Source organism: Arachis hypogaea, chromosome 11 (assembly GCF_003086295.3).
Source record: "Arachis hypogaea cultivar Tifrunner chromosome 11, arahy.Tifrunner.gnm2.J5K5, whole genome shotgun sequence".
NCBI classification, from domain to species: Eukaryota; Viridiplantae; Streptophyta; class Magnoliopsida; order Fabales; family Fabaceae; genus Arachis; species Arachis hypogaea.
Genome location: NC_092046.1, coordinates 9,778,046 through 9,796,631, shown reverse-complemented (window position 1 = coordinate 9,796,631; position 18,586 = coordinate 9,778,046). Strand labels below are relative to the sequence as shown.

General features: G+C 32.4%; 1 protein-coding gene across 1 annotated transcript; it reads right to left on the bottom strand.

Moving 5' to 3' along the window:
* Positions 1–5,684: 5,684 nt before the first annotated feature.
* On the bottom strand, positions 5,685–12,215 carry LOC112720190 (kinesin-like protein KIN-12F). The gene is made up of 16 exons (XM_025771040.3): positions 11,705–12,215; positions 11,433–11,576; positions 10,680–10,763; positions 10,437–10,562; positions 10,296–10,355; positions 10,124–10,177; positions 9,894–9,986; positions 9,671–9,760; positions 9,432–9,574; positions 8,797–8,946; positions 8,586–8,712; positions 7,647–8,495; positions 7,502–7,558; positions 7,396–7,422; positions 6,518–7,303; positions 5,685–6,265 (listed from the first exon to the last, which is right to left on the bottom strand). Exons 1-16 carry the CDS (start codon positions 11,975–11,977, stop codon positions 6,011–6,013), a joined length of 3,318 nt encoding a protein of 1,105 aa, XP_025626825.1. The 5' UTR covers positions 11,978–12,215; the 3' UTR covers positions 5,685–6,010.
* Positions 12,216–18,586: the final 6,371 nt, after the last annotated feature.

The following is an 18,586-nucleotide window of genomic DNA, read 5'->3' as shown; positions in this document are numbered from 1 at the left end:
TCACGACAATACAGAGAGGATCCTTATCTGTGAACTTCACACCGGAACGAGTTTTCCTCTTAATGGATCCTCTGTGGTGAACCAAAACTACAAAACTCTCGTCACTGGCCATCTTAGACCCTCTAATGAGAGCAACTCACGTTTACAACCATATATATACAGGTCTGTCTCTCACTAAATCGAACCAGCCTAGCTCGAAATATGGTATGTGTAATTCGAACCAGCCTGGTTCGAATTACTTTGGGGACCTAATCCTTGTATAATTCGAACTGATGTAGTTCGAATTATGTGTGTTTCTAGTTCGAACCATCTTGGTTTGAATTATAGTGAATTTTTCGTTCCTAATTCGAACTCCACTGGTTCGAATTATATATAAATTTGCTTTGGCTCATTGGTGAAACGGTTTTTATTTTGGCTAATATACGTAAATAATCTCCAGCCTTGGCTTATTAGCGTTTTTTGCCCTAAATATTATTTAATGTAATAAAAATCTATTGAAAATTAAAATATTTAATTTAAAATTTTTTACACAATTTTTTTATGATTTTTGTTTATATTTTTTATGAAGAATGCTAGAGGATGAGTAGAATGTATTATTTTTTTATCAATAATGAGTCAATCATGTTTAAAAGTGAGTTAAAAGTATTTATAAGATTGTTAAACTAAAAGAATTAAATTAATAATTAAAAAATAAAAATAACGATAAAAGATAATAAATTTTATTAGTTTATCAATTTTTTTTCTATTTTTTTATCAAATTTTTTTTAGACTTCACAAGAAAGAAAGTAAAAATGAGAAAGTAAAAATAAAAGATAGAAATTAGATCAATTTAATGATGCAATAAAAAAAATAAATACGTAAATAAATATAGAGTTAATACCCAAAATAATTTCTGAAATTTGTTGGTAGCTTTAAATTGGCCTCTAAAATTCTACTGACTCAATTTGAGCCCCCAAGTTTTAATAAGTGACTCACGTTAATTCTTCTTTTAATTTTCATTAACAGAATGCTTACCTGAAATGTTAAGTGACACGTGGACCATTACGTGGTCTGATAAGACTTTGTTGACATGAAAAAAATTAGTTTAGGCTCAATTTAGCCTCTTTTAATAAACATAAAACCCTAACAAGTGCCAAAGTCCCAAATTGAGATCATTGTTTGGTGTTGGAGAAGATGACGGAGAGTATCAGTCAAGGTTCCAGAAAGTCTCATTCACATGGAAGTTTGGGAAGGAATCCAAATCGATCTAGAGCGGAAAAGGTTCCACAATGGTGTGGTTGTGGGATGCGTTCCGTTCTTCGCTTGTTTGGAACAAAAGCAAATCTAAAGAGATCATTCTTTGGATGTCCAAACTATAATGTAAGTTCTTGAATTACTTCCTTCTTGAATTTATCTCTTCTTTTTCTAATAGATGCTTAATTTATTTATGGTTCTTGTTGTGATAGACCTCTGGGAGAAGATGGTGTGGACCTTTTTGTGTGGGCAAATGGTGAAGAACAAGAAGATATGCCTGGGAGAAATAAAAATGAAATAGTATTGAGCATTGGAAGATGAATGTGGGTTGGAGAATTGGTGCAATAGAAGCTGAAATTAAAATTTTAAAAGTATGGAATAGTATTTTGAGTATTTGTCTTGTTTTGTTTGTAGTTGTAGTCATTGGCTATGGTTTAGGTGTAGAAAAGTGATTAATAAAATTTAATTAATGTCCTTATAATCATATTTTTTTAATAGAAATCTGTTTTGTAAATTGTAAGTTGTGACTAACTTGCAAATTCACTGAAGATATTACAAATATATACGATTCTGTAAATTGGAATTTGTGACTAAACCTGTAAAATAAAATGATAAATACAAAGATAAACAAGAGACTAATTAAGTATTTACAAATATGCAAATAAAACTAATGAACCAATTTGTTATATATATACACTAAATCTCTAAATTACAAAATAAATCTTGAATCTAAATTATAATAATACTTACACAAAAGAGAATTGGAAGAAAGACATCAAATAATTAAAGTTGTCGTTGTTCGAATACAGAGAGAATTAAAAGAAAGACATCAAATAATTAAAGTTGGCGTTGTTTGAATATAGAAGCAGAGAGAATTAGAAAATATGAAATAATCATTTCATGAGAATAGAACTGAATGTTGATTGCACAAAGTATCAAGAAAAAGGCTTATACAACTAGAAAGTTTAACCAATTTCTTTCATCTAATCAAAACATTAATATTATATCTGCTAAAAAAAAGATAAACATATAATAAATTATAATAATAAACTTTGAATTTGATTTTATAGTCAATCATAGTCATGACAATGAGTATTTTAAGATATGATAAACTAAGAATGATGTCTAAAGTATCATTATTACAGACACAAAACAAAAGAGCTATTTAAAAAGTTTCAAAATACAGCCCTATACAAGACACTACAAAAGACATAAACAATCATTGACACAAACTTCAGCCACAAAACAACCTTAAAACACATTGGATTACAATTATCAAATTCATCCACAAAAGACAATATAATTTAATCTCTATTTCTTTTTTGGTGCTTTGAAGCTAGGAGTGGGAATAAATTTCATAAATCCTATCAACCTTGATGTTGTCCCAAAACTAGCTCCTTGCATTGCTCTTCATTTATGTGGCAGCTTATCCAACCTTATTAGTGGAGGTGGAGGTGGAGGCACCTACAAGTAAATGGAAGTATTTGATAGGTTAAGTTACATAATTAATGAATTAATTAATGTGTTATATAATGTTACCTGCTTTATAATTTCTGGGTGTGAACAAGTGGGATGGTGATGGCAATCTCTGAAGCCTGTGGAGCATCCACAGTTTGTATACTAGCAGTTGCCATAGCATCATTGGGTGCATTTGCGTTAGCTCCATCTTGAGATTTGGATTTAGCTACAACAGTTGCTGCAGTAGCAGCAGCAAGAGCACAGACAATATCATCAGCTTTTCTATGAGAACAGTTTCTTTTATTGTGTCCTTTAACACCACAGTAGGTATAAGTGAATTCTTTGTACACCCTCTTTAGTTTTGTTGCAATTTTGGACTTCTTACTGTCTGAAGGCTTCTCATCAGTGTCCTTTCTCCTTTTCTTCTTAAGGTTTCCTGGCCTTCTCCTAATTTTAGGTGCTTGAGGCTTGCTGTATTCAAATTTTTCCTACAGTTTCTCACCCGATATTGGATTTAAGGAATGCATATATATAGCCCTATATGCCTATAGTCAACCAATGATGACAAAAGTATTCAGAATTTCTGTTTATCCTTGAAATTGCTGCACATGCATGGACACACGGTATGTCTACAGATTTAACTTTTAATTAGTCATAATCTCTTTTCCCTTCTTTTAGGCAGACCCCTGTGCATGCTTGAACTTCAAATCTCTCTTCCTTACTTCAGAAATTTCACCATCAATATCAGAGTCATTTGAGCTTTCAAATGGGTTAGGCTTATATAAGTTGTCTTCTATAGAATCATATGAGACACTACTACTACTGGTTTGGTCTCCACCATCCTGACTTTCTACTATTTTAGTTGCTGATCTAGCAGATGATCTGGTAATAGGTTTGCTCTTGGTAGAATTAACTAAAGTGGGTTTAGATTGGGACTTGTTTGTAGGCTTAGTGGTTGTGACTTTAGATGATGAGGGTTTGGTCTTGGGTTTGGGTTTGGTTACAGATTTAGATGATGTGTGGTTGATCTTGGCAAAATTAGTTGTAGTGAGTTTGGGTTTGTTTGGATTTGGGTTTAGGTTTAGATTTGATGTTAGTGGTGGTGGATCTGGTTGAAGTGGGCCTGGGTTTAGATAACTTGATATTGGCTGGTGAATTAGGTTGGGCCTGGGTTGGTAATTCAAGTTGGACCTGGGCTGGTGGTTTTCCTTGGGCCTGGGCTAGTGCTTTGGATTGGGCCTGGGCTGGTGGTTCTTCAGTAGGCTTCGTAGCTGAGACATCATTTGGACTTCTTATTGGATTAGTTGTGATGACTGGTGCATCCTTGTCTTCTTCAGAAGCGATGGGAGTAAGCTCTATTAACTGAGGTACTTCATCATCATGAGGTTGGAAAACTCAATGCTCAAAATATAAGTGGACTCTTCCTTGATTCATTCTTGTAAGATAGCACATCTCTAACAATTTCTTATCATGTGAAAGTGCTCTCAATCCACTTTTTAAAGGTCTACTAGAAACAAGCCACTAACATTCAACAATGTCAGCATAACCGAGCTCCTTGTAGTAATCTCTCAGTGAAAATACATCCAATCTATCTTCATCTAGTCCAGTTAATTCATCCGTGCTGTCCCTTTCGTAAACTACACTGCCATCATTCTTTGTAATAAAGCTGCTGTGATGCTACACAATGGTTATCAAATCACCCATCTACAAATATAATTCAAACAATTAACAACATAACTTCAAAATCCAAAGCCTTTTATATCATGCATCAGCTGACTCTATATTAACATGGCAAACAATCTTTTTTTAGAACAGAAAATGTAAAAATTTATATACAAAAGTGCTCCTTGTAACGACAGCTACATAATTTTTTGCTATCTATAATTAACATCTACGCATTATCGCATTGACAAACATCATCTATTTACTTAACCCTGAATTTCTCATTTTATATTTTCAAAAAAAATATCATCCCACAAAACTTAAGCAAATTATTTGTCAAAATAACACGGTTAACACTAATCATAGTAAAAACTCAGCTATTGGAATCATCTATAAGGAGAAACTGGTACATAAAGAAGTGATAGATTTCACTAACTTGGATGTATCCTTTTTGAGAAAAACCCAAAATAGCCCCTGACAATTACCTCGAAAGACAACGAGGCCCTTGAAAAAAAAAAAACCCAACCCGGCCCCTGACAATTACCTCGAAAGGACAACGAGGCCCCTGTGCCAAAAAAAAGTCAATGTTATTTTTTTTGGCACAGGGGCTAATCAGTCCCAAAAAAAATATCAAGGGTCGGATTGGGTGTTTTTTTTTATTGGGGGCCTCGTTGTCCTTTCGAGGTAATTGTCAGGGGTCGGGTGGGGTATTCACTCATTTTTTTCTCTGTAACATAGTTACCATTAATCATAACCAGTCTTTTAAAAAAAAACCTTAACAGAAGATGATCAATAACAAAAACTATCTACTTTCACAATGCACCCAATCCATTTGAGCATCAAATAGTGAAATCAATGGCCAATAAATCCCAACCAAGAGAAGACACAAACATAATATTGAACTCAAACGTAGAATGCTTGTATTACTACCTTTCTAGGAGAAACGGTGGTGTGTAGGTTGTTCTTCCTCATCCTAGCAAACGGAAACGCGTGCGACGAACTTTGCCGACAACCTACAGTAGCAGCAACATTGATCTTCCACCGTATGGTACATGCGAGAGAATGAAAAAAGAAGAAGAAGAGTTTCCTTGTTTGAGTGATTTGATCACAGGTGATGAAGTGTAATTGAATTTTAACCCCAAAATGGCTAAAACGATGTTGTCTGATGAGAGATTACGCGCCAAGGAAGAAACGACGCCATTTAATAAGGTTAGGTGTCAGACTCATATGTCACTTAACGTTTCAGGTAAGCATTCCGTTAATGGAGATTAATAGAAGGGCTAACGTGAGTCACTTATTAAAATTTGGAGGTTCAAATTGAGTCAATAGAAATTTCAAGGGCCATTTTGAGTATTAACTCAAGAAATATATTAGATGAATTTGTCATTTTCAAATATGGAGAAATTATATTTTACATAAGTTATGGTTAGCAAGTTGGATTACAATAAAAATGACAAAAGACGACATTGCTAAACAACAGTAGCAAGCTTACCAAAAAAATTCAAGAATTTAGTACAGAGGTGGTGATGATAAAGCAATAGCAAGGTTACAACACACAAAAAATAGTTTGTAGGAATACAAAGAATATATGCATATATGGGTTACATTATAGGGAGCTCCTAGATCCAAGTAGGATCTGATGCTAGAAACAATTGAATTAGTAGTAATGATGATCATGATATGATGCTCCGAATTCTGCTCTCCATGCTTGATCATCATAAGTATATGAAGTGGCATTGTTGTGTGCCAATTCAGAATCCTCTTGATACAGTGGTTGCAGTGCAGATTCTGGTAATTTGCTCTCTGCAAGGTACTGCTTCATGGTACTAACCTCTGTCTTGTGTTTACTTTTCAGCTTTTCAATTTGCAATTTTAACATCTCATTGTCTTGTTGCACGTTTGCAAAGTTTTCCTGCATCATAACATTAGAAACATGAATACCACAATGCTGAACCTTTTCATCAACTCAGTTAATTATTATATATGCCTCATGGAGATAATATAAATGTTTCTAGAACAGGCTCTACTAAACTGGTTCAAAAACATGCAAGTATTTGATAATAGAAGGATATATACCCTCTTAAGTAGTTTATTCTGCATCCAGTGATTATTATTTTATGAAAGCTACCATTTTAATAAATTTCATGTCTCTAAAGTTATTTACCTCTGCAACAGATGCAGCATGTTCAGCTTCTCTTAGTCTAACAAGTAGTTCTCCGGCTGCCTGAACAGCTTCCGCAGTATCTCGGAGTTGACTTTTCAAAATCTGGTTCTCCCTTTTCAACAATTTTGATTCCTTTTCCCTCTCCACCCTCATGACAGAAAGCTCGGCAGCAAGAGATTTGGCAAAGCGAGCATGTCCCTTTTTTGAGGCCTTTGCTGCCGCCCTTTTCACCTCTGCTATCCCTTCCATTACTGCCTCATGCTTAACAACCAAGTCATTATATTTCTCTTGTAGCTCAGCGTAGTGCTCCACAATTCTAGCATGACCAGTGACTGCTCTATTTAGTGCATCATCCAACTCTGCTGTGCACTTCTTCTCAGATCTCAGTTCTGCCTCCACCCTCGCTGCATGCTGGCGCTGGGACTCAAGATCAACTCTAAGTTCGTCCGTAAGACAAATCCATTCACTTTCCATTTCGGTCCATCTCTGCTTTTCATTCTCTAGCTCTTCCCCATCATTTTCATGAGAAAACACACCACTCTTCTGCAGTTGTATGGATCTTGACATTAAAGAAGATCTAAGTATATCGGTTGACTTTTTAACCGGTGCATCACCATATGATTGAAGCTTGCTCCTTAGATTCTTAATTTCTTCAAGAAGCAATTCCTTCTCATTAGCATCAAAAGAGCTATCTTTTTTAGCACACTCTTCCTGTACTTCTTTAATTTCACATTCTTCCCCTGTAATATATGGGAAATGACCAATTGAGGATGTCCCCTTCAGAATCTGAAAATGACATCGAAAACATTTGAGAATGGGAATTTTAAGTACCATGAAACGAATAGAATTCAAATTTTTATATTAAAAAACCAACTGACCTTGTTTTCGTCTTTCAATTTCTCCACCTGGAAACAAACAGAATAATTATCAATAATGTAAAGTGCAGCCCAAACATAATTCATTAAGGTTAGAGAATCTTAGTACCATTTCATTTAGCTGCTTGATTCTAGCTGCTTGCTCCATGCACACATTATCCAAGTGCTTCAGGGGGAAAAAAAAGGGATAAATGAGAGAAGGAAAAAAAAAAATAAGAAAGAATCTTCTATGTGGAAATCATGTGAAAACATACTTTTGGGACTTTCAAGCTATCTTGGACCTCAGCATAATCCTTATCGCATAATTTTGTTCGACAAGATGCACAAAGGGAGGTGTATTCTCCATCACTGGAAGGCTTATTCGGTATTGTATGATCAGAAGATTCAGCCTGGTCATTTTCTGGGCATGCCATCAAGGTTAAGTGCTCAAATGAGAAGGAGGTTGTGGATTTGTTCAATGCTGAGTTCTTCTGGTGATTGTCAATCATTTGTAATCCCCTCTGGAGGCTTGTTGCCAACGATTCAGCCTTGCTAGACCGTAAAGAGGATTGCATATGCTGACACTCTTTAAATGATTTTCTTGACAAATCTTCATCTAAATTTGAATTCTCTGCCACATTGTTCCAACGTCCAAGATTACTTGATGCAAAAGTCACGTTTTTCCTTAGGTTATTGCTAAATTTTGGGGAATCAGACAACTTTGGTCCATCAAGTATTGGAGATGGACTGCACGAATGGACTGATTTAATGCCTTCTGAAGTGTTTTCGATGCAATCAATGTTATCTGCTGATATCACAATGTCCCCGTCATTGAGCATGTCTGCATCACAATTTTCAACAGAAGAAAACTGGACACAATCTTCAGTGACAGAAATGTCTTTAGGGCTCCCTTCACATGAGCTGTACAATTCATCAATCTGCTGCTGCAATTGCCTTATGTCATCCTCATTGACATTTACCACCTCATTGGTGTCATTCTCTATGTTAGAAAGGATCAATGAGCGGTTTATGCTGATTCTCAAATGATTAAGACTTTCCTGTGCATTACACCCTTGGAAGGATCCCTTTTTACCCCCATCATCCTTTGCCCTGATAAGTTCTTCCTAAAGCAATGGAAACACATTTTGACCCTCATAATTTGCACTATTGTGTTCATTCAAAAGCTATCTGCAATAACAAGCCCTAGAATATACCTTCAAGTTCTTGATTGTATCACTGAAATCAACATCAGCCTCCTTTATTTCATTGATAACTGGCTCATTTCTAACGGATCTTACTCGTTGTCCAAATCTGAGTGTGCTGAGTGTTTCACTATTACTCCTACAATCAACAAATAGAATATTTATATCTGAATTCAATTTTAATAAACTAGTGAATTAAACACTGTGATCTAAGTAAAAATACTTGTTATCAGGGGAGATCGAACAGATTACTGAGAGCTTCGAATTTCCACCAAGTGAGTCTCGTAGTAAATGTGTTAAACAGGATTTCTTGTGTGGGTTGGCTTCATCTTTTGCAAATTGAGGTTCGTTAATCAGAGCATCCACAAAATGGCTGTACCAATAACTTATACAGTGGTCAGAAATAAAAATAATGTTATGTTCATGTACTTGGTCATTAGCATGAAACAAGAAACTGATTCAAAAGTGATGGACAGTGTTCCACAAAGAAAATAACATTATTTTTGCAGTATGAAATATTCAAGCATGTAACAACAGGCTGACAAAATTAACATAATATACTACATTCAACTTCCAAAATGATAAAAGATAAAAATCCAATCAATTTTGAATGGCGTTAGAATCCTGGATGACCTAAAACCTTTGATAGGTAGAATTAGTCTTTGATGTACCAGATGTATACACGTCTGCTATTGATTTCGCATAGTAATATGGCTTCAAGAGTTATGTACAAATATATTGATGTTCTTTACATTTGGTGTTCTAAATCCTTAGTCTTCTATTGATGTTGTTTAAGTTGTTGATATTCTAAATCCCTAATATTTGATCATCTTTGACAATTTAGTCATGGCATCTTACCCAAGCTGAGATAATGACTTCTTTAAATTTATGGTTTCCATATGATATTGGTCTGCATGATCAGTTGTATCCCTGTCAAGCCCAGCAAGATCAATAAGGCTGATCTTACTACTTTTTAAGCCATTGGAGCTTTTTGAAATTCCCTGCAGCAGCATAATAGAGATAAATTAACAAGATGAAACCAAAGTATCAACACGAATTTTAGAGCTGTTACCTAAAAATGAAGAATTTGGCAATACCTTACACCAAGACTCAACTACAAAGGTGAAAATGATGTGTGATTTGTACCCATTAGACTTAAAGCCTCCATATTTTCTGTTTGAAAGGCCCTGCAACATATATTGAGAAATTAACTTAGCTGACTGAGACTAAAACATAATTTTTGACCAAAATCTCAGTTAACATAAGCATGAATATGTAGACATCTAAATTTGAGTATACTCTTTAAATGCTTCTCTCTACCTTGATCATGATTTGAGCTACATCATCGTAGCTTGTGATATATTCCTCAATCAAATTCTCAATATACAGTGCATTTTTTGAATCTTCCTTCACCTGCAATAGTTTTGACCAAGGCATAATTATCATAAGCATGCAGAAACTGAAGTGACAGAAACTAGGAAGAAGTGTTTTCTATAAAAGATGGATTGAGTAAATTCCCTAATACCACTGAAGATTAAAATGATACCTACCTCAAGGTTCTGCTGGATTGGATTGAGTAAATTTTTAATTTGATCGTGGCAAATCTGTTTAGCAAACACCAAAAAGAGACCCAAAAAAAAAAAAAAGAAAAAGTTAGTAACACGAAGGAACAATCTCCTGAGCAAATTGAGAGGGTTTTATAAAGAATTCAAGTTCAGTTACCTCAAGAAAAGAACAACGACATTGATAGTTGAACTGTTTCCTATCTGACATACGTTTCTCCTGAAATAGTCATTCAAATTTTGAAAACCAAGATGCTTCACTTCTGATAATTATCAGTTAATGTAGAAAACAGAAACATACTCTTTCAAGCTCAGTAAATAACATTCTGAAGATCCGAGGAGCAATTCCCTGTTGACTTTGACTCAAAGGCTCCTCAACAATGGAACTTGGGGGACCCCACATTGTATAAGTCTTTCCACTTCCAGACTAGCAAACAACGCACAGATGAGGTGAAAAATTAGTCCTCAATATTTGTGCAATTGCAACACATTTTCTTTTTCCACAAAAGTTTAAAAAATCATAGCTAACATCAATAACATATACCTGGCCATATGTCAGAATTGAAGTGTTGTAACCAGCTAAAGCGCTTCTAACCAACGGTAGACCCACAGACTGGAAAACATCCTCCTAAACAACCAAAAAGCTTATAAATCACACTGAAGTATAGAAGAAAAATTACTACTACTGCTAATTAATTATACCAGGAAATTCATGAAGTACACTTTATTACCCTTCTTTAACTCAGATTAATCAAAACATAAATCAGAATGTTATATATATAATTGAAGCAAGGAAGGTAAAAGTACTAATTGCTTCATTCTAACAGGCAATTCACGTAAGTAGCTTTTAGTAATTAAACAACCTTTAGCACATATCTATCTATCTATTACCAAGCTAGTTTGATATTCATTCTCAAACACTTAATATTTTTCTATTGTGCCACTTCATACTTTTTTCCATGGTAGGATAACCTAATTTCTTTCTTTGTATTATTATATTGGGTAAACTACTAAAATAGTATCCGAAAGTTCATAATGACAAAAATAGCCCTTAAAGATACGAAACAACAAATAAGTCCTTGAATGATTTGAAAATGCTACAAATAAGTTAAGTACTAATTGCTGCATTTCATGCAATTTAAGTACAAATTAACCACCCGTTTAACACAGATTTATAGTATAAGAACATAACATATAGAAGTTCAACTTACAAATAAGTCACACTGAAGCTAATCAAGTAAAGCAATTCCTTCATTCTAAACACAATTTTACACATAACAGTTCCAGTTTTTTTTACCTGGCTGGAGTTGGTATCAAAAACCTCGTCGAAGGTGAATAGTGCATCCCCCAAACACAATGTATCAGAAGAAACCTTCTCAATTTTCGAATCTCCTTCTTTCGCATTGTTATTCTTATTCTCAGGTCTAATTCGCACCACAACCTGCATCAAGAAGTTCAAATAATTAAAGGCTCGAAAAATATGAGTTTTAAAAATCTATGGGTGCTTCTTTGATCACAGCAAATCACTACTAGGGTTACAGATCACAGCTTCAAAGTTCAAAATGGAACCTTCACTGTAGGATCGTCGTTCAATTGGGTGTGAGAAATTGGAGCCTTGATCTGAGATTGTTGATGGTTGATGATGTTTGGATCTGCTGGGGGAGTGTTTTCAGCGTTGGATTTGGGGACTTTAGGGTTTGAATTTGAATTTGAGGAAGAAAGTGAAGTGTATTTGTTTCGAGTGGAAGAGAATGATTTTGGAATGATGAGGTTTCTGATTGAGGAGGAAGAAATGCTCCCCAAGAAACCATTCTCTGTTGTTGCTACCTTGTTTTGCTTCATGGCTTCTTTGCTGAGCTTGCAAAAATGGTGGATCTATGAAGAGAGTGAGAGAAAGTGTGTTTGTATGAGTGGGAGAAGAACTAAGTAAGTGTTTGGATTCAAATTTTGATGTGAAACAATGAGAGAGGGAAGAAGAACTGAAGAGTGAGGAAGTGGCTAAGGTGAACGTTACCGTTATGAAAAATGAGAAATCTCTTTTTAGCTTCAAATCTTAAATGACTCTAAATTGTCCTTGTACTTTTAATATACAGACAATAATAGATATAAACCAAGGTGCACATGGCAAGATAGCGACTCACCGGGGGCAATATAGTCCATGCACAACAAAATTCAAATAATAACTAGTCGTTGAGCTCGCCGCCATGTCTTGTGAATCATCCGTTACCCTTTCTTGCCCATCAAGCTCGCTCGCTCGCTCTCTCTCTTATATTATTGTAATTGATTAATGATTAATGTACTTAATCATCCATTAATAGTATGGAACAGTAATTGTCTAATTGGTAATTCTCTTATGCGCTCTCTCCACAACAATAATAATCTCTATTTATCATTATAAAAATAGATAAAAACACGATAAATTTTAATCTAAAATTCACTATAAAATGACATCGATGTAATACAGAAGAGGATTATTTCTTTTTGGTTCACCTAATTTTAGCTAAAAAGATGAGCTCTCTCTTCATCAAAATGTCAAGTGTTGATTTATAAGATTGGGATATGAATTTTTAATACGTGTTTTAAATATTTGTGATATGAAGAGATCAAATATTATTTAAAAGTTATTAAATTATATTAATAGAATATTCAATTTAGTTTGATGTAACTAAATTTTATTTTATTTGGTGACATACTCAGATAAAATTGTAAGGGCAACGCTCAGGCTCATAGCAACGGCATGATGAGTTTGTGAAAAAAGAAGAAAAGAACTTAACAAACTTATATATATATAGAGAGAGGGGGGAGGGGGGAGGGGGGAGGGAGGAAGGAAGAGAGAGAGGGAGATGGCGACGGGCTCAACAGCGACGGTAACGGGATAAATAACGATGGTGATATGAGCTGTGAACGAATATGGGAGCTGTGAAGGGTAGGCGGCGATGGGCTCAGCAACAACGATGACGGGAGCTATGAAGATTTTTGAAGAAGCCGAGAAGAAGAAGACTTTGGGTGAAGATAACTGAGTTTCTCTTGCATGGCTGTAGAGTATGGATTGAAGTTGTGAATTGATGTAAGGCAAATCCTAATTCATAAAAAGTGTTTATATGTATATATTTGGGGTGGGTACACCGTAAACCCGACCATGCCTGTCCTGAGCAAAATCAGCCCCGACTCGGGTCAAGTTATTACCCTCCTCAATCGGGTATGGACGGGTCGGGTAGCCACGTATTCGGGCACTCTTGCCAAGTCTAACCACGTATTGATGCTTCATTCATTAAGGGTTTACCGTTAGCCAATGGATTGCTACACACACAAGGCGAAATTCTAACTCCTAATAGTTGTTTAAGCGGACGAGTGAGATAACCACTCAACAAATTCAAATTGATTAAGACAAAGACTAATTATTTTTAGAGAAAATTTCACTCCCTCCCCTATGAGATGTTAAAATGACACTCCCCTCCCCTCTATTTTATAAATGTACATTCTTCTCCTTTCTAACTTTTAAAAAATCTCTTCTTTAATCCATTTTAAACTTTTTGTGTTAACTATTGTTAACTTTATCCATTTTTTAAGAAAAAATAAATTATTTTTTTAAAAATATCCATTAACAAAAATTTTATTTTTTATTATTAAATTTTGCTTACCAAAATATCCTTTAATAAATTATTCTTTTATTGATTAAATTGTATTTTTAAAAAATTTAATAATTATATTTTTTTTCAAAAATACTCTTTAATAATTTTTTAATTATTAAATTATAATTTTATCAAAATTTTCGTTAATAATTTTTTTATATTTTACTATTAATTTTTTGATATCTATATATATTATTTTAACATTAAATAAAAAATTTTAGTAAGATTATTTTTCAATATCAATATATATTAATTGTTATACATATTAACAGTAGTAAGATTTTTTTATTTAATGTTAAAATAATATATATTGATATCGAAAAATTAATAGTAAAATATAAAAATAATTATTAACAAAAATTTTGGTAAAATCATAATTTAATAATTAAAAAATTATTGAATGGTAGGTATTTTAGAAAAAAATAATTTAATTATTAATTTTTTTAAAAATATTTTGGTAAAAATTCAATTTAATCAATACAAAAATTTATTAAAGGGTATTTTGGTAAGCAAAATTTAATGATAAAAAATAAAATTTTTGCTAATGGGTATTTTTTTAAAAAATAATTTATTTTTTCTTAAAAATGGATAAAGTTAATATTAGTTAACACAAAAAATTTAAAATGGATTAAAGAGGAGGTTTTTTAAAAGTTAGAAGGGAGGAGAATGTACATTTATAAAATAGAGGGGATGAGAGTGTCATTTTAGCATCTCGTAAGGGAGGGGAGTGAAATTTTCTCTTATTTTTAATATTTTAATATTGAAATATTGAGAGTTTGATTTTAATTATAACTTTGTAAAATATTTATAATAATTATTATTATATATATTTTATTTAATTTTTTAATAAATTTTTTTATATAATTTTATATATTATCCCGTATAGAGTACGAAAATATACACTAGTTTAGTTATTGAATTGGATTTTATGTTATGGATTTAGGATTTTTCTTTAATTTAACCTAATAAGAGGTTATAAATACCTCATAAATTATAGTAATCATAATTCAGTGATTAGAGATGTGACTTTTGTGATGAAATCATGATGTGCACAAGTAAGGTTGAGTGAGTCCTTCTCTTATTGTATCGAGAAATTGGATAGAATATTTAGGAGTCCCTTTTTTGTTGGGTGGGTCTCTTTATATTCAATTTCAATCTATCCTTTTTATTTTCTATTTTAATTTTAATGTATCTTTTTATTCCTTTTGAATTCTTATCTTTTTGTTTATCCTCTTTTTCTTTATCATTTCGTATCATATTTCAGATATTAGATTAATTTTTATTAATCTATATTTATTCTTCTTATGTCCTTAAAAAAAGTTCTAATGTCTCTCGCGTCTTTTTTATGTTCTTATTGTCCTTGTCTTCCTTGTTTTTGTTTTATTATTATTTTGTCGTCTTGTTGATTTCATTATTTAAAAAAAATATATTGTGCAAAAGAAAAGAAAAAAAATACATAAATTATCTTTTTTATATTTGTTCTTTTTATACACTAATTTTTTAATAGCAAGATTCAAGAACAAATCTTTTTTGAAGAGGAAAAAAATGATACGTGATTTAAATGTTTGTGATATGAAGAGATCAAGTATTATTTAGAAGTTATTAGGTTATATTTTTAGAATGTTCAATTTAGTTTGATATATTTTGATTTTGTTTATTTAGTTAATATATTGGGCTTTATATGGACTTAGGGTTTTTCTTTATTTTAATCTAATAAGATGTTATAAATACCTCATAAATTATGTTAGTCGACATTCACTGATTAGAGATATGAAAGTCCCGCTTTTGATTTCGTGATGAAATTATGATGTAGACAAATAAAGTTGAGTGAGTATCTCTCTTGTTGCATTAGAAAATTGAGACAAATTAAGTTAAGGAGTCCTTGTTGCGTCAAAAAATTAGATAAAAAATAAAATTATTCTTTTTTATTCAATTACAATTTATCCCTTTTATTTCTATTTCAATTTTAATATATCTTTTTTATTCACTTTAAATTTTATCTTTTGGTTTATTCATTATTTTTTTATCATTTGATATAAGATTTCAGATATTAAATTAATTCTTATTAATAATTTATATTTATTCTTCTTGTGTCAAAAAAAAGAGTTCAGTATCTTTTACATTTCATTTTTGTTTTTCTTATTATGTTTTATTATTGTTACGTCATTCTTGTTAATTTTATTATTAAAAAAATAATAATATATAAAGCGTAGAAAGAAAAAAAAAACAAAAAAGAGTTAAGAGTATCTCGTGTCCTTTTTTATGTTCTTATTATCTTTGTTTTTTTTGTGGTGTTTCATTATTATTTTGTTGTTTTTGTTGATTTTATTATTAAAAAAATAAAAAAACATAGTGTAAAAAGATAAAAAAAATAAAAATTATCTTTCTTATATTTGTTTTCTTTATACACTATTTTTCTAACTATAAAATTTGAAGATGAATTTTTTTAAAAAAAAAAGAATAATATGTGTTTCAAATATTCGTGTTATGAAGAGTTCAAGTATTATTTAGAAGTTATTAGTTTATATTTTTAAAATGCTCAATTTAATTTTATGTATTTTGATTTTGTTTATTTAATTACTAAATCGGGCTTTATATTTGTGGATTTAAAGTTTTCTTTGTTTTAACCTAATAAGATGTTATAAAATACCTCAAAAACTATTGTAGTCATCATATAGAGTGATTAGAGTAGTACCAAAGTAATTTTTGGTTTCATGATGAAACCATGCTATGAACAAATAAGATTGAGTGAGTCTCTCTCTTGTTATATTGAGAAATTGGGTAGAAGATTGAGTGAGTCTCTTCGATTTAATTCCTATAATATGGTGTGAACAAATTAGATTGAGGAGTTCATTTTTTGTTGCATCAAAAAATTGAATAAAAAAGTAGAATAGTTCTTTTTGTATTTAATTTCAATTTACTCCTTCTATTTTTTATTTTAATTTTAATTTATCTTTTTCAATTTAATCATTCTTTTTGTATAAGATGTCAAAGATGGTTGTAGAAAAGATAATTGGGCTACAGAAAATTTTTTTTTTGAGTAAAAAAGATGAAAACAACGGTATACCATTTGTGAGATGGGATATAGTGCAAGCTCCGAAAAAGTTAGGTGGTTTAAGTGTAGGGGATGCTTTAATAAAAAATGCATCGCTTCTATTCAAGTGGTGGTGGCGCTTTTCGATGGAAGATTGCACGTTGTGGAAGAAGATTGTATGTTCTTGTAACCATTTGAACCCAATTTTAATGTTGTCAAAACAGCCATTACCGTCAAGAGGTGGCCCTTGAAAAGACATTTGCCAGCTTAATGTTAAAGAGCAACAGGTAAGAGATATGATGATCAGTGGTTTGTCTATGAAAATGGGGAATGGCAGACGTATTCGATTTTGGGAGGACGATTGGTTACAAAGTGGCTCTTTGAAAGATAGTTTTCCTAGACTCTTCTCTATGTCAAATCAGCAAGGATCTGTCGTAGGGGACTGTGGGTTTTGGGATGGGTTAGAGTGGGTATGGAACTTTCAATGAAGGAGAGAATTATTCCAATGGGAGTTGGAGCTGCTCAATCAACTTCATGAGCGGCTACGGCAGGCTAGACTATCATCTAATAGAGAGGATACAGTTATATGGAAATTTGACAGAACAGGTATTTTTTCTACTAACTTTTTTGTGCAGGTGCTACAGAAAGAGACTCTTTCGAAGGACATCACAAGCTACAGTTTCACCAGTATCATATGGAGAGGATTGGTTCCTCCAAGAGTTGAAATATTTGATTGGTTTGTCTTAGTAGGCAGAGTCAACACTAAAGAGAGACTCAATAGACTAGAAATTATACATTATGGTGATAATATTTGTGTTCTGTACAAAAAAGAAATAGAATTTGTGCATCATCTGTTTCTTGGCTGTGAGTTTACATGGCAGGTGTGGTGTGCTTGGCTGACGAAGGCTGATAGAGTTTGGACTATTCCGGAAACTGTCAAAGAGCTGTTTGAGAGCTGGATTGAAGCGTCTGGTCGTAACTCGCAGTAAAAGAAGTGGCTGATAGGGTTCTTTGCGGTGATCTGGAATATCTGGCTGGAACGAAATAGCAGAGTTTTCCGGAGCTGCAAGACAGGTGTTGATGAAATCAAGAATAGGTCATTTTTTAGCTACAAAGAATGGTGTGGTGTTAATCCGTTCGATTGTTGATGGCAATGTTGGAGATGACAATGGATTATACCCTGCTGTATGGTGTTTATTGTCTTGTTTATTTTTGTTTATGTTTCCCACATGCTCTACTTTAACGTGTTAACTTCCTTTTTTCAAAAAAAAAAAATTCAATTTTTGTCTTTTTGTTTTTTTTTTTCTTTATCAATTTCGCCCAGAAAATATTGGATTAAATTCTACAAAGTGTGTTTTATTTTTAAATTTAGAGTTCTTTTGGTAATTTTGAAAAATATTTTATTTACTATTTGAAGTTCCAATAGGGTTGTTTCTATTATATATATATATATATATATATATATACACCAAAGATAGGAGATTCGAACCCGCGACCTCTTAATTGAGTATGGAAAAACTATGCCATTTGAGCCATACTTCATATTATATTTATATATTTGAAACCTGATTTTTGAAGAATGTAATCATCAAAATTTTGGCCATTTAAAAACATCTTTCACATTTTTGTGAGAACTATAGATTTTGACTCTCACTATTTGAAATCCAGTGGTTTAATATATTTTAGGACAAATCACATAAACAAATTATTAGAGCTTAAAATTTACGTAACTGTTCCAAATGCAAAAAACAAATTATTAGAGCTTAAAATTTACGTAACTGTTCC